Raw genomic sequence first — 16,670 nt, forward strand, 5'->3', positions numbered from 1 at the left:
CGAGGGCTGCAGTAGCCAGGGGAGGCTTCATGGGATAGACTTGAAGCTGGTCTTGTAGGATGGCTACAATTTAACTGGGGAGAAGGGAGGGAAATTTAATTGGGAAGAAAGGGAGAAAGATAAATGGTGTGAAAAGCAGAGAGGAATCAATGGGTGGAGAGTAGAGTGAGGATGGACTGAAGGCAGAAGATGGAGCAGAGCGCTGAGCCAAGAGTGTAGGCAGCAGGAGAGCACAGCTGGGAGGGTCTGACAGGGAGGGGTTTGGGACGACTGGAGGAAGTCGGGAGAGAAACACTGGATGCTCTCCATAAAAGCAGATGATAGCGGGGTCCTGTGGAAGTTAGCAGCTAAGGGAAGGGAAGAAAAATGTGGCTGTTAAATGGAGCAAGTTAGTCCTGTCCACTTTGCACCTATATGTGAGCGAGTATTTCAGGTTCTTGAACGCTGATTAAAGAAACCTGGAGCAAAATGAAAAGCACAGGCTGGGGGAAAGAGGCGTTTCCCAGTCAGGAAGACCCGGGAAGAGGACTGAAGACAAGCACCACCTGTCAGAGGAGGAAAGAGAGCCTGAGCAATCGCCTCCCTCAACTCACCTCTTCACCCAGTTCTCAACATCAGCCACATCTTAACGTGCTGGGTTTAAGAGAACCCAGAGGGCAATCCTTAACCCAAAATAAGGCACCGCTAATTTTAGGCATTTGTGGAAATACATCTTTTGTGGGCTTTTTAGGCATTCTTAAAATTTTTGAGATTGGCTTTTTTTTGGACAGGCTGACTAGCCTATTACTTACATTTCTCAGGTTCTGAAGCCCTCCCATCCCTTAGCACCTCAGGAACACTACGCTGGAGACCCCACCTGACTTTAACGGGAGTTCTTAACAACATCCCCAGGCCCTCCCTCGGCTGAAGTAGCAGGAGCTCTCCTCTCCATCCCCATTCTCCCCACAACCAAGTCTCTGGATACTCAGGACTGACGTAGGCCATTCTGCTCTGGGACGCACTTCAGGCACAAAGCAGCAAGGCCAGGTCCTTGGGGTTGACGGCAGAGCAGGAGCCGTGCCCCTCAACCAGCCTCGGCGTCTCGGGCTCAGCTGCAGCTTCTCACCTTATGCTCACTCTTACTGTTCCCTCTGCCCAGGGCAGCTCTTGGACTTCACAGCCAGCTGAGAAGATCCTACTCATCTTTCAAGTTAGAGCACCAACCCAGCCCTTCTGGGCAGCTACCCACTGGAGACTTCCTTCCCCTTTGAATCCTTCTGTGTATCCTGCTACCGAAGTCACAATTTACCATCTGATTTATGCCCCTTCTATCTTGTTCTCTAGTCTCGTTGGCTTTCCCATTAGATCGTGAACTCCTTGGAGGCTTAGACACCATCTGGGACTTTTTTGTTTTACATAGTCTTGGATGTACTATAATGAAAGCTGAAAAATCACGGCTGTGTATGTTTTCCCACAGGGATGGCTGCTGAGGTTTCAGAAGTGATGAATCCACATCAGTAAGGATGGCCACTGGTGTGCCTGTGGCACAAAGGCTAGAAGTGCTATTCAAGTTCAGACAGGCTATGCAGAGGCCCCAGTTGGAAGTAAATTACTGCTAATTAAGGCTGTGGACAGGTAAAATAATAAAATTTCCTGTATCCTGCCAGGAACACTGGTTTGCAAACTTGAGTGTGAAAATAGACTCCTGACCATTTCTGCATCTCTCTTATCCCACCAAATGTAATCAATAGGTCTGGAGCCCAGGAATCTGCATTTTTCTTTTTCTTCTTTTTGGTGAGGAAGATTGTCCCTGAACTAACATTTGTGCCAATCTTCCTCTATTTTGTATGTGGGATGCCATCACAGCATGGCTTGATGAGTGGTGTGTAGGTCCATGCCTGGGATCTGAATCCACAGGCCACCAAAGCGGAGCCTGTGAACTTCACCACCACACCACCAGGCTGGCTCCCTGAGGAATCTGCATTTTTAACAAGTTTCCCAAGTGCTGTGGTGCAGGTGGCGGTAGGAGGGCGTTACACCACTCTGAAAAACATGCTCCAGGAGCGTGGTTCTCAAAGTGCAGCCCCAGACCAGAAGCATCAGCATCACCTAGGAACTTCTTAGAAATGTTATCTCTTGGTCTCACCCCAGACCTACTGAACCGGAATCTCTGAGGCAAGACCCAGCAATCTGATCTAACAAGTCCTCCAGGTGATTCTGATACCCATTAAAGTTTGGGAACCACTGGCCTAAGGAAAGGCACAATTTCAAATGAGAGTTCTTCCAGCTCCTACGGACTAGTCTTCAGTCTGCATCCATCCCACCTACCCCACCCCAGCTCTTGCTGAGGGGAAGTGAATGTTGGCACTGCAGGGAGGAGGGGAGCAAGGGGCTCAGAGACCCGAGAAGGAAGGTAGGGACCATGGCTTCTTATTTCTTTATTGGACGCTTTGTAGATGTCACGCAGGTCTAAAAGTTACACTGTTAAATAATTATTTAAAAACAGACCAGGACTAAGGCCCTGGTCCAGAGCTCCAAACCAGAAGCAGAAAGGAATGGGGGCGGTGGTCTGGGGGTATTCCTCCAACATCACCAAAACCCAGAAAATGAGGATCCTAAGCTCCTTCATGGGCGAACTCTGGGCGTGGGCCCTTGCGCTAACCCTCGGGTGCCTCTGGCTGCATCACTATCAGGGTCAATAACCGGCAAGGGGCTGGTGGGAAGAGCCAGCCGAGTCCAGACATGGACAAAAGTAACTGGAAAGACAGGAAACGGACAGGTACTGTCCAGCTGTAGATAAGATCACAGAGTGCAGCTAAGGCAGGTGGGGATGGGGGAGGGGCTGGGAAGCAGTATTGCAGCAATGCAGGAGTCCGGCCCCAGGGGCCTGGCCTGGGCGAGGGCTCACACGTTGTGAGTCCTCTTGGTGAGCTGGGGCTCCTCGCCCACCAACTTGGACTTGAGGTGCTCCTTATAGGCCAGGATGTCTCCAGGCCACTTGGTGATTGTCTGCTTCTCACAGACCCAGATTTCTTGTGCAACCTAGAAAACAAATCCTAGACATAATAATCCTGGCCAGCACTCTCCCCATCCCTGCCCAGAAGACTGTTCTCAAGGAATTCCAGGAAGAAAACTCTACAAGCTCCTCCTGTCTCACCCTCCCAGCCCATCCCAACTCATATCCAGCTCATGGTTGGTTTCACTACCTTTTCGTTCTGCGGGATGGTCTAATGGCCTAACTCAAGGATATCATAACAGCAGGTTCAGAGCCTTCCAAGCAGGGATCTGTTACGTCATTCCTACTTCCAGTTCCCTGGTAGGGCCTACATCCGTTCAGAGGCTTTACTCTCAGCTTCCTTTCCTCTACCTCATCTTCACCAAAGCTTCAGAAAATGACCAGCAGCTTTTCCACCAATGACTGGTGGTAGCCTTCTGTCTAATCCAAATCCTCCTTAGTATAATACAATTTCTAGGCTGAAGAAATTAGTAAAAGCATCCCATACTCTACCCAACTCCCCCCCTGATTTTGGTCAACAATGCCAAGTAGGCTAACATCCCCAAATAGCTAATGAAGAAATGAAGTATTTCTGTTGAGCCTTTCTAAGTTTCCCAAAGAGCCATAGGTCATCACCCTATGAGGCCCTGAGCCCTTTTACCAAATCCCATAAACATATTAAGTGCCTTCTGGGTGCCACAATTGTGTTCCACCCAACATTCTCCTAGATGCCCTCCACCAGGCCTCCCACCCCAGCTGGGAGCCTCACCTGCTGAATGAGTCTGAAATCATGGCTGACTAGCATCATACCACCCTCAAACTCATTGATGGCATCTGCCAGGGCGTCAATGGTCTCAATATCCAGGTGATTGGTGGGCTCATCCAGGAAGAGCATGTGGGGGTTCTGCCAGGCCAGCCAGGCCAGACACACTCGGCACTTCTGCCCATCAGACAGGTTCCGGATTGGGCTCACCTGAGCGGAACCATAACATTTATATAACTTGGTGTTATCCCCACTGTACACCACACAGAGAGATGGGAGAGACTCACCTCTCTCCCCAGCCTCCTCCGTTAATATTATTGCTATTTACAAGAAGTCGGGCTCAGGGAGACCCAAGATCACAGAGCAAGATGGTGGCATAGTCACCAGTCTCTCAAGGCCTGAGAGGGATACAAGTGGAAGCCTGAAGGCATTGCCATTACCAAGGCCATACCTCTTGCTCTCTCGCAGCACTTAAATCTTAATGAATTGGAGCAATCCAGTGGACCCTCGGTCCAGATTTGAATCCAGGAATCTGTTTTCTAGGTTTCAATTTCCCTTGCCCTCAAACATTATGGCTCATCCTGCTAGTCTGGTGGCAAGGGCACGTCAGAGACTGGCACGCTCTCCCTGCCCCTCCCTCATAAAAAGACCTAAATGCTCCAATACATAACAACCTAGGGTAAAGGAAAGATAGCGGTTCTCTTAGGGGCTAGAATTAACGGAGGAGACTTTGGGGATAGCTCCAAACCCGGATCACCAGGACAGTGTCCCCTGACCACCCAGCCAGTCTCCTAGTCATCTGAGGTTCTTTCCCACAACCCCCTCCACTGACCTGCTGTTTCCCAGTGAGACCGTATCGCCCAATGATCTTCCTCATTTCTTCCTTCTCCTTGATCTCTGGGTAGCACTTCATCATGTACTCCAAAGGCGAGAGGTCTAAGTCCAGCTGCTCTTGTAAATGCTACAGGAAAAAAGGAACCCACTCAGGTGGGACTGGTATCCCACTTCAAAAGGAACCCTGCTGGGTTACCTGCTGAGTAATTCTCTACCTCTACCCAGGTACCTGTTCAAGATCCCAAGAGAAACAGGTAGGAACTGACTTGGTCACATGCAGCCACCTTCCCACACCCTGGGTAAATCCCTCCACCCCAACTCCAGGCCTGTACCTGATGGTAACGCCCTATCTTGACATGAGAGTGTTTTCGGATCATCCCGTCTGTGGGTAGTAGCTAGAAAGAAACGAGTAGTAAGGGGAAAGCTAAGTATATAAGAAAGAAAACCCAGTCAGAAGCAGACATGGGCAGAGCAGGGAAACACACATATGTTAACACTGAACAAGATTCATCCAGCTTCCTGAACAGGATCTACATCACCACCTCACAGACTGCTACTCTGGCCACTTTAAAAATATTTAGGAAGGCAAAGATGTTCTCAAGGGAGGTAAAGATACATACAACACAATCTATTCAGTAGGTATTAAATGTCTATTACAGAATGCACTTTACTCAATAATAAAAGACTTGGAAAAAGGTACAACATACATTTTCTAAAATAAAAACATCTCTAAATGCACACAGGTTCATGTATTCTAAATGCTCTGATTGAAAACAGAAAACTATTGAGACACATGCATGTATTCTCTCTCTCTCACACTGACACACAGACCCCTCCCTCCTTCCCTTGCTCTCTCTGAGAAAACAGCCCCAAACATCAGCACTGCCCAGTGATGACACCCCCAACCCCAAAAGATGACTCACTCATCACCAGGGCACCCAGGCCCTCCAAGAGTAGTGGTTCCTGCATACGTCCCCTCTTCCTCAGACACAGCAAGCACCTACTCTTGAAAGACCCCTACCCCAACCTGGCACCATACCTCTCCAGTTAGCAGCTTCAGAAGAGTTGACTTCCCTGCTCCATTGGGCCCCACCAGAGCCACTCGTGTGTCAAGATCGATACCAAATTCTAGATTGTTGTAGATGCAAGGCTGAGGTGGGTGTGAGAGAGAGATGGATACAAGGCTAAGGCACTGATCAATCTGGCTGGCAGGACAACCCCACTAAGTCCCAATCACCACTGGAGGAGGTGGGAGTGTGGAGAAGGGACACTGCTCTCATGGCAGACCCCAACCCACTGCCTACAGCTGCTAACCCAGCTGAGCAGTTTTCCTTCCAAGTACTTTAAGAGGGCCACAGTGAGTCCCTGGATGAGGGACCTCAGCTGCCATGCCTGAAAAATCCCCCGTGCCACATGGGTTACAGGTGTTGTCGGCAAAGAACAGGAGACTCTCCCCTACCCAGTTGATGCTCACCTTGTAAAATGCACCCCAGCCTCCCAACCACACACAGGTACTCACCCCATCTTTTGTATACTTGAAGCTCACATTTTGTACCATAATGACGGGTGGGGGGATCTTGCCACATGGTGGAAAATAAAATGACAGTGTCTAGAAAGAGGAGAGGGCATTTATCAGGTTAGGTCCTTTCTTATCCACTTCACCTTAGGCCACCTAACTTCAGCCTATCAGACCCCACCTTGTCGCTCACGACCCTCTCTGTCAGTCCTGACGCCATCATTTTCTGTAGCGTCTTCTCTTTGCTCTGGGCTTGCCGGGCCAGCTTGGCACTGCCATGACCAAACCTAGCAATGTAGTTCTGAAAGAGACCAGAAAGGGGGCTTGGAGTATAAGCAGGCACCAAACAACTCAAATGCAGGGTAAAAACTGATGACAACTTCTTCCTGACCTCCTCCAGCACCCCTAAACTCCCCAAATACGCTCATCCACTTCTCCTGGAGAAGGTGAGCTCAGCTCTACAATTGCCCTACCTTCATGTGTGCAATCTGATCTTGCTCCCAGTGAAATCTCTTCATCTGGTTCTCCTCCAGCTCCAGCCGTGTCTTCACATACTGATCATAATTACCCTGCAGGAAAATGCGCCAGGTGAGGTGGGCAGCTTTAGCCTCAGCCCTGGGTTCTCTTTCAGGGTACAGGGGGATAAGGAATGGCATCTGACTTCGCCCTGGGTATAAGATTGTGCATTAGGGAAAGAGGAAGTGCATTGAAAAAGCACATCCTAACCTAGAATCTGAGATCTTTCAAATTATGTGCCTCTCACTGTTAGCCTGGCCAGAGCAGGGCTCCAGATCAAATCCTCACGTTAGCCATAAAGACATCCACAGCACTGGGAGTGGCCCTGAAAACCACCATCAGAGGGACTTCACGAAGCTCACAGCCTGCCAAGAGCATCCCCTACTACTCCCCACCCCTAGAGGCTGAAGCCCTACCCAGACTATAAGAACTGCCCCCAGGAAGGAAGACATTAGACCAAGCAGATTTAGGACCTGGCAAACCCTGCACAATTGGACTGCCGTAGTTTCTATCTGCAAAATACTGGACTGAACCTAAATATCCAGCAAAAAGGCTCTGACAAGATATAAGATAGACACGCAATGAAATAATACGCAGTCACTGAAAAAAATGAGGTTGATTTATATATATTCATATGCAAAGCAGTCCAAGATATATTAAATTTTAAAAGCAACTACAAAAGAGAATGACTATTAAGACTACAACTGTGATATGTATACATGAAATTTTCTATAAATGCTTGCAAGTACACAGAAAATTTCTAGAAGGCTAAATAAGAAACTCCTCTGGTAAGCGTAATGACAAATAAACAGGACTTCTACTTCTCACTTTTTATTTGATATATTTTTTGAAATACAGAATATGAAAAGGTAAGGTTCAAAAGTAGGCTGCTGAGATCCTGATTCACATTCTTCATGAAAGGAGGGGTAAGTGTGTCGACCGTCATGAGCAGAGGTAAGTAGCCATTTAAGAAGGTGGAGGGCAGCAGGGCCTGCCTCAGCACCATAAAAAGTCAACGTCTTTGCCATAAGGCAAACATACACCATGTGCACAGGCTGCCAATGCATGGCCTATGGCCTGAAAGCAATTACTATGGGACTAAAATAAAACAGGCTGCAGGACTCCTTGTCCACATCTTTTTATAGCAATAGGTAGAAAAGGGCTGCTAAGTCATTCTTTTTTTTAAAGGAGAACTTCAGGGAACTGGCAAGCACAGAGGTTACTGTGGAGAAGGTGAGGCCCACTCACCGTATAATACTTCAGTTTCTTGTTGTGCATGTGAATGATGTTAGTACAGACACCGTTCAGAAAGTCCTGGGAATGGGAGACGAGGACCAGGATGCGCTTAAAACTGCAAAGCCAAAGAATTAGTCAAGGAGGTACTCAGAACGAAGACAGTCCACCACAGGTGAGCTGAGAGTCAGGCCTAGAAAACCTCCATTCTTTCCCATCCTCACATCTGAGCACCCTTTAGATTTACTGGCCAATTCCCACTCTCAGCAAGCATCTAAGCCACCAGTGCACAATCTCCCTGTAAGGACATTCTTCAAAGTGCCTTTCAAAGTGTAGTGTGACAGTCTGAGTTTCCTCAATCTTCTGTTCTAATTTTCAAAAGAACTCAGTGGAGATGGTACAGTGATGGCAAAAACAAAAGTGTATGTACACAAATACACCCATAAATGTGTCTAAAAATTGTGGGTTGGAAGAACTGGAACAAGTGCAATAAAAACCACCATGCTCTTCTTTTTAAAGAAGGTACCAAGTCATTGCAGAGACCACAGAAAGCCTTCTTTCAAAGTTGGCACAACATCCCAGGTTATTCAGTTCCTTAGCCACAGAAGGACCACTGCAGTGCCTCTGTCACTACATCATGATCGTAGATGGGAGTCCTCCTTTATATGATATATATGTAATACAGTTAAGAAAAAAATATTGTCTTTAATTAAAATGTTATATTTTAAATAAAGGGAAAAACCCAAAAAGTTTTTAAAAAATTCACACATTTCAGACTAAACAAAAACAATCAAACAAAAAGGCCAGCCCTAAAGGTGCTCACCACTTTTTCAATCTGGCCTTCACTCTGGCCTCACTTCAGCTCATTTGCTCACTGCTCTATTATCAGTTCAGTTTCTGGGCATCCATTTCCCATGGACTCTGCTCAACTCCCTCTTTAGGGCCCACCCACTCCCCAACCCCATCCCCACCCTCTTACGTCTTTAGTTCTTCTTCCAACCACACACAAGCATCGAGGTCCAGGTGGTTGGTGGGCTCGTCAAGGAGCAGCATGAAGGGCCGAATGAAGAGGGCTCTGAAGGACAGGACAGGAAACAGAGCCACTTCAGTCTAACAGGTGCTACACAAGAGGGGACAGCCTTGCCTGCTACACGCAATTCTGGTCAGGTCTGGCTTGTGTCCTGAAATCAATTCTAGGTTCTATACCTCAGAGGAAACAGGAGAACTACAAGAAAAACCAGAGTTGAAGAGCAGAGATTAAAGGACACGTAACAGGGCTGAGAAGCAGAGGGATAATGCAGTTTGGAGATGAGGCTGTAAGAGTCCTTATGAGTCTAAATGTCTTTTACACTGAGACTGGTGACCACTGGGAAGGCTAAAGGATACAGAGGAAACAAATTGCTAAAGCAAAAAGTATTCAGGTTAAACCTATCTGGTAGGGTTGCCAGACTCCAGCAAAAAGGCAAAATATTCATTTTCTTAGATGGAATCTGAAGACATGAGAAGCAAGGGGATAGCACTGGTTCCCACATCTGCAAAGCTTTTTAGAAAGAAGACTTCTGGGCACCAACTCCAGCATTCTGCCTGCATAGATCTGAAGGAGAGGCTAGAACCTTTATTTTTTTAAAAGCTCTCTATGAGAAGCTGAGGCTAATCTTTGCTAGCACCTGGAACCACTGCTCTCATGTCTCAGGCAGGCACAAGCAGCCTTGCTAAAGCAGTGTATCAAGCCTCACCAATGACCTGACAGAAAATGGTGCGGTAAGAAATCACCTATTTAACTGAGGACTTTCAGGGGGACTGCTAGGGGAATAATGGTCTACAGAAACTCACTTTGGGTCCAACTCACAAGAGGGTAAGAAGGACAGATACTCTAATAGCTGTCTAACATTTTATCTTTATAGCAAGCATTAGAAGAACTGAAGCACAAAAAAGGGTGGGAGGGGAGGCAGGAGGAAAGGAAAGAAAAAGACCTATTCTGCCATTTTACCTGGGGCTGGTCCTAGGATTCCTAAACTCTGTGCTGGAAATCCAACAATGACAACTTCAGTCAGGAAGCTCACTCCTTAGCCCACGTATACCACCCACTTCTGAGTCGTCAATGTTTGTGTCCTGTTTGGTCCTTACTAACCAGTAACCCCTGTTCTAAACAGTTCCACTGGAGTGAGCATTCAACCCTGAAAAAATAAGGAGTATAGAGGGTGGGGAAGGACGGAGGGACTCACCTGGCGAGGGCAACCCTCATCCTCCAGCCCCCACTGAAGTCTTTTAGTTTCTTGCGCTGCATGGCCGGTGTGAAACCCAGTCCGTGCAAGATGCGTGAGGCCCTCATCTCCGCCTTGTCAGCATCCAGCTCCTCCAGTCGCTCATAGAGTTCCAGGAGCTTCTCACACTCCGCTGTGGGCAGTGCATGGCCTGTGAGGCTTCCTGGGCCTTTCCTGGGAAGAACCCCACCCCCACGCCCCTCAATGTGGAGCCCTACCATCCTCGTGAGCCAGTCGCTCAGCCTCCCTCTCCAGCATGGCCCGCTCTGTGTCGACTTCCATCACACACTGCAAGGGTGTCTTATCACTAGGGGGCATCTCCCGAGTCAGATGGTAGATGTCGATATGCTCAGGGATGGGCACTTCACGTTTCCCAATAGCAGAGAGCAGCATGGACTTTCCTGAGAGGGGCAAGCAAACAAGGTGAAGAGAAGAGGACACTCAGCTCAGTTTTGCCTGTCATTCTCCTACACCAATTCCTCCACTCCAGCCAAACTACAACCTCACCACTTTTTTGAGTACCTTCCTTCCTTTCATTCATTCAAATCCTGCTATTACTCCCTCACCCCTGTCCTTGGGACACCTTTCCAACTTTCCTCCAATTCTTGTCCCACACCTCCTCTGTGAAGTCTGTGCATTTACAACAGCCTCACAGACCCCAACCCCCAGCCCTCCCACCCACTTCTCCAGCATCCATTGTCTGAAACTACTCATGTGGTACTTAACACATACTGCTCTGTAGTGCTAGTTCCTTTTCCCTGGGCATATCTGCTCTCCCACTCACACTGTAAATGCCTTGCTTTGTACACAGCTGATGCTAAGTAAATACTTGCTGAGTGACAGATGAGCCAAGGAGAGACACCCCCCACCTTGCCTTCCAAGGGCCTCACCAATTCCATTTAAGCCAATGAGGCCATAACGACGGCCTGAGTTTAATTCCAGTTTGGTGTCACTGAGCAGCTCTTGACCATGAAAGGTGAGGGAGAGGTTGATAATGTGGGCATCAGTACTGTTGGGGTGAGAGGCAAGGACACCAGTGACAGCTCGAGCAGCAGCTTTCTTCATCTCAAAATCCTCTAGCTCCTTGGTCAGCAAATCCACTTCTGGGGACAGAAAATCAAAGAAATTTGGGAAGAGGGCTATAAGACTCAGCTCTCACACAAAAAGGCACGTATTAGAGCACCTGCGTAGCTCAGTTAGTAGTGCGTCAGACTTTTAATCCAAGGGCCCAGGGTTCAAGACCCTATTTGGGCACTTGTGGCTTTCGCCACTTAGATTACCAAATATTATTATACGAAGAACTGAATGCTGGAAAAGGCATGTCCTGAAGGACCTGGGCTCAAGATCAACTTGAGTAGACTCAGATGTTTCACTAGCTTTAAACAGGGTGTACATTGCATACAGATCTGCCCTAAGAGTCTGCTTTCTGGGACACTTTTTATTTCGCAACTTGTCCTTCTAATTCTAACTTCTCTTGTTCTTAAATAACATAAGTGCATGGTCTTCCCATAGCTAGACCTCCAAATTGTCCTCCATGAGTATGTGTTAAAGAATTAGTCCTAATGCCCAAAAGAAAGCAGATATTAGAGAGATGCAATTCTCCTATCCTAAGGATAGAGAACTAGAGAACTTCTAGGCAGTGCTTCCAGGAGGCTAAGCTGCCTAGAAGGAGCAGTGTAAGAAAATGCACAGAGGGATCAATGAGGCAGGGCCAAGGTTGGGAAAACCAAAAGTTCCCAAGCCTAGAGGGTTTCAGAGATGCAAATTGACACAAGATAAGAGACTAGGTGTTCTACTTTTGTGGTTTTTCAGATATGATTATATCTTTAGGCTGGGAAGAACTATTAATATTAATGGTTAACATTAACTGGCTAATAGTTGCTGAGTTTACTCTGTACCTGGGACTGTCCTACATCATCATTCCCCACCTAATTTAATCCTCATAACCCATATGACATATATACTTATAACCCCCATTTTATAAATGAAGAGGTTAAATAACACAGCCAAGGTCAAAACGGCTAGTACATGACAGAGCCAGAATTTGAACCAGGGTTTGTCTGACCCCAAAGCCCATGAACTTACTCATTTCACTACATCACCTTTCGAGAAAGCAAAGTGTCAAAGTTGTTGAAAGTGGGACAGAAATGGGGGTGGAGGGAGTCTTGGTAAGCTTCTTCCAAAAGAGAATAAAGTGATCTATCTACCTTTTCAGGAAGGAGTTAGAGACTACACACGAGGTTCCATCACTGTGAGAACTTTCTAATTTCTTAGTCTTTGTCACCCTTACTTGAGTTCCCTTGGTGATTTTACAGTAGAACCCCTGAAATGAGAAAAGCCTATGTGCTTGTCCTCAGGAAGAGTAAAGATGGAGAAGAGGAGGGAAGAAAGCTCAGTGCCCTCCTCGGATAGGAAGGCTTGGGGAGAGCAACTCCAAGGGAGCAGGTGTGTGGTATGGTTAGTCTTAGGTCACTCTCTCAATGCACCATGCTGTCAGGAGATTACCAGTGCTGGCGCCAGCCTACCAGACAGATGGCAGTCACTCCACATCTACCTCAGCTGCCCAGTACAGTTATGTTATACATAAGCGCTTCACGAATGCTTTTCGAATGGAGGTAAAATTTTTTGTTTTGACTGAAAGGATGAATCTAAAAAGTCTCTTTTCAATATGGTTGAGTTACCAGGCGTCCCACAGCCCTACTTTGTGCCAATCCCTGTTCTAGATGCTAAGAAGATAGAGTAAGGAGAAGCTTATGATCTAGATCAAGAGGTGGTAAACTTTTCCTTAAAGGAACAAATGGTAAATATTTTAAGGCTTATGGGCCAATGGCAAAACTGAGACTAATAGGTAGGTATATATACTACTGTTTGAAATGTAACCCCTTAAATATGTAAAAACCATTCTTAGCTTAGGAGGAGGATGGCTTAAAAACGGCTGGCCAGATTTGGCCAACTGCTTGTTTTTGTAAGTAAAGTTTTCTTAGAACACAGCCACTCATCATTTACGTATCGTCTATGGCTGCTTTCCACTACAATGGCAGAGGTGAACAGCTGCAACAGAGATCACATGGCCCACAAAGCCACAAATGTTTACTATCTGGATCTTTATAGAAAAAGTTTGCCAATCCCTGGTCTAGGTCTCCATCTGTTCAGGCAAAATTAAGGGAAAGCTGGGGCCGGCCTGGTGGTGCAGTGGTTAAGTGTGCACGTTCCACTTCTCAGCAGCCTGGGGTTTGCCAGTTCGGATCCCGGGTGCAGACACGGCACCGCTTGGCACGCCATGCTGTGGCAGGAGCCCACATATAAAGTAGAGGAAGATGGGCACGGATGTTAGCTCAGGGCTAGGCTTCCTCAGCAAAAAGAGGAGGACTGGCAGTAGTTAGCTCAGGGCTGATCTTCAAAAAAAAAAAAAAAAAAAGTGAAACCTATCTACCATTTTCTCTTGATCTCTTCCATTTTACAGAATCTAGGACCTAAGTCATCTCCTGAGCTTCAAAAGTAAGAGACTTAAATAGACCTCATTGTCTAGCCTACAGCATCCCAGAAAACACACTCAAAAGACCAGTGAACAGCACTGAATAAATGGAAAAGGGATTCTGGAGTAAACTTCATTAGAGAGAATAAACAATGTAGATTTCCTAAGAAGTCCCTTTCTATTCATTCCCCAAACAAGGGGACTCCACTGCCTGTCTTGAAGAGTCCCACATTCTAAAGAAGGTTGAACTGACTGTCAGAGGTCACTGTCTTTGATATTTATCTTGCTCTTTCCATATCTTACTACCTAAGGAAGGCCATGTGGCAATGGCCATTGGTGAAGGTTGGAGAATGGTGACCTGCAGCATCAAGTAATCCCAAACTCAGACAGGAGAGAGGACCCAGTCTTGGAAGAGGAATCAGATGATCCATTAATTATGAAAGCAGACATGACCCTGGTCCCTGGCCTTAAGAAATGTTTTAAGAGGGTTAGAAAGAAAACAGATTTCACATTTCAGAACAGTAGCTCCCTGCAGAAGCAGGGTGAAAACCAAAGCTCCCGTATCCCTGAGCTGGGTTCCCTGGAAAATTCTATTTTCCCAAGAGAAAAGGTGAATAAGAAATCTCTAATGGGAACAGTGGACAAAGTGGGATTCAGTTTTTCTACTTGCCCAATTCATCTAGAAAGTACCTACAGAGCTGATGATAGATACTGCTTAACCATGCTTCCTGAGGGCCTAGAAGGGACCCCGTCTCTCTATTTTAGAGATCACAACTCGGCCTGCGTGTCCACTCCCATCATTCTTAACTTCCCATCCCTCCACGACTCTGGCCAGGAATAAAACTTCCCCGCGGCCTGACTTTATTGCACCAGCTTTCTCCCATAATTCTTATTTTGGAGACCATTGCTACCACTCAATGCTCTCCTCTCGATCATTTTTAACTTCCACATTTCTGAATTCTTGTCTTTTATACGTTGCACTTGTAATTCTCCTTTCCTTTTCAAATATTTACTTAGGATCTCTATCTGCAAGGCTGGTCATACAAAAAAGTATTACCCAAGACACAGTTCTTGCACTCAAAGATCAAACAATTTGGTTGAAGAAACAGAAGACAGAACATAAAAAGGTAACCCTATAAGACAGCATGGAGGTATCGTGAACTGAAATATTACTGGGGTCAGGTTTCATCAGGAAAGGCTTTACTATCTTGAGCTGAGCCCTAAGAGAAATGTCAAATGTAGCTAGCACAAAAATTATGGTATTAGAATTTAGTGTGTAAAAGGACAGAAATGTGGTGACTACTCAAGGGACAATAACGCCTGGATGGAGCAAAAGGCCTGTTTAGGGAGTTTTCAAGGGGCCGAGAAGAAGGCTGGGAAAAGACTGCCAAGGGCCTGAATATTTTTTATCACACACTGCCTTGTTTCCCCACCTAGACTGTAAGTTATCAGAGGGCAGACTATGTTTATAGTGCCTCAGCATGCAGCACACTGTCAGCACTTGAGAAGCGCTCAATAAATATTTCCCCAAATACAAATAACAGAAAGGCATCTCTCTTCCAGGAAAAAACCATAAAACAAATCATAAGTTTCCCTCTTGCTAGTATAGTCATTACCCTTGGGAAGACATATAATGTCACCAAGAACTTGGCACGCTGATCACCATGTGTAGAAATGGAAACGAAGAAATGGGCAGGGAACTGACCTCCTCCTCATAGTCTAGTAGACAGAGCAGCAAGGCAGCACGACTCCCACATTTGCTTGCCACTGAATGTGTGAGAACCTTGTGTTCAGTTTCCTTGATCAATAACAGGATGGCACAAACTCCAACTCTATTGGTTTGGTTCATCATGAAAAGTTTCGTGGCACCAGATATATTCTCCAGTGCCCCCAGCAGCAGAACTCTGACTCCAGCTGGGGCATCCATTAGGTCGTGGCAACCATCCCAGGAACCCACCTCTCCCTCAATTCACCTGTGGTCTCTCGGCCATTGGCCTCCTCATTTTTCTCCTCTGCCACCTGTGGTTCTGTGACAGCATCTCCGTTTTCTTCATGTCCCTTTCTGGGCCGCTGTCGTGCTTTGGCAGCTTCCTTCTTTTTGGCTGCCTTCTTCTTGGCCAGGTCAGAAGGCATGGTGATGAACCACAGGAGTAGGTTACTGTTCTTTCAGGGAGCCTGACGGAAGGCAAACACCCCAAAATTCTAAACTTCTGGTAAGAGTGCCTGGGCCCCGCTCCATCCCTCTCAGGAATTTGCCTACCCAGCCTCCGATACCTAGCTCCGCCCCTGCCTAGTCGCTCCCAACTTTGCCAGGGTCTCTCAAGCCACTTCTGATCCTCGGCCGCTCTTCTAATCTTAATATCTCTTCCCTCAGGCTTTGTCCACCAATCCCCACAGACTGCCTCACTCTGGAGACGCTCCTCCTTTCAGGGCCTCCAGTTAGGGGCCAGGTGCTGCCCCTCGGCAGAGGTCCCCATCTCCGGTTTCCCCACAACTTGGCGCTCCGCACTCTAGCCGGCCGCCTCGCTTCCCCGGGCTTCCTCCTGCCATCTGCCTCCGGCCGCCTGTCCGTCGCCCCGCTCCACACCACCCAGCTTCTTCCTGGGACGCACTCCTCCTCCCCACAGTGAGTCCCCTCAGGGTCTCCTCACTCGCCAGCCCCCGAACCTCCCCCACAATCCGGCCCGTCAGCTTCTCTCCCTTGGCCTTTTCTTCTCCCTCGCCGCCTCCTCCATCCCGACCCCGTCCCTCCTCCCTCTTCTCGTCCTCCCTCCCCTCACCGGCCGGCACCCTCCCCTGAGCGCCCCTTCCCCCAACTCACTGGGCCTCGCCGCTCGGCCTCTGTCGCAACAGAGCTGCTCCTTGGGCTCCTCCGCGTGCGGCCGGCTCACCAGCCAATCACGGCCTCGCGCGGCTTTCGGCGCTCCGCCGCGCAGACTCCTGGGAAGTGTCGTCCTCGAGTTGCAGCGGCCAGGGCTCAGACCCCTCCTCGAGAACTACCGCGTATCCCAGGGGCCTCCCGGGCCTGCGTGACGTCATCAGGATGCGCGAGGCTGGGGGTATTAGAGTCCGAGAGTCGTATGCTAGCGGCCAGC

General features: G+C 47.8%; 1 protein-coding gene across 2 annotated transcripts; it reads right to left on the reverse strand.

The window, feature by feature from the left end:
• Positions 1–2,402: 2,402 nt before the first annotated feature.
• On the reverse strand, positions 2,403–16,535 carry ABCF2 (ATP binding cassette subfamily F member 2). 2 transcript variants are annotated; one of them, XM_005609541.4, is made up of 15 exons: positions 16,397–16,535; positions 15,549–15,750; positions 10,991–11,203; positions 10,319–10,501; positions 10,062–10,233; positions 8,816–8,911; positions 7,852–7,954; positions 6,561–6,656; positions 6,269–6,388; positions 6,091–6,180; positions 5,611–5,721; positions 4,904–4,966; positions 4,570–4,698; positions 3,744–3,947; positions 2,403–3,021 (listed from the first exon to the last, which is right to left on the reverse strand). In XM_005609541.4, exons 2-15 carry the CDS (start codon positions 15,706–15,708, stop codon positions 2,884–2,886), a joined length of 1,878 nt encoding a protein of 625 aa, XP_005609598.1. In that variant the 5' UTR covers positions 15,709–15,750; positions 16,397–16,535; the 3' UTR covers positions 2,403–2,883. The 2 variants fall into 2 exon arrangements, with proteins under 2 accessions (XP_005609598.1, XP_005609599.1); XM_005609542.4 differs by lacking the exon at positions 16,397–16,535 and adding an exon at positions 15,850–16,373.
• Positions 16,536–16,670: the final 135 nt, after the last annotated feature.

The sequence above is a fragment of the Equus caballus genome, chromosome 4, assembly GCF_041296265.1.
Source record: "Equus caballus isolate H_3958 breed thoroughbred chromosome 4, TB-T2T, whole genome shotgun sequence".
Classification (NCBI taxonomy): Eukaryota; Metazoa; Chordata; class Mammalia; order Perissodactyla; family Equidae; genus Equus; species Equus caballus.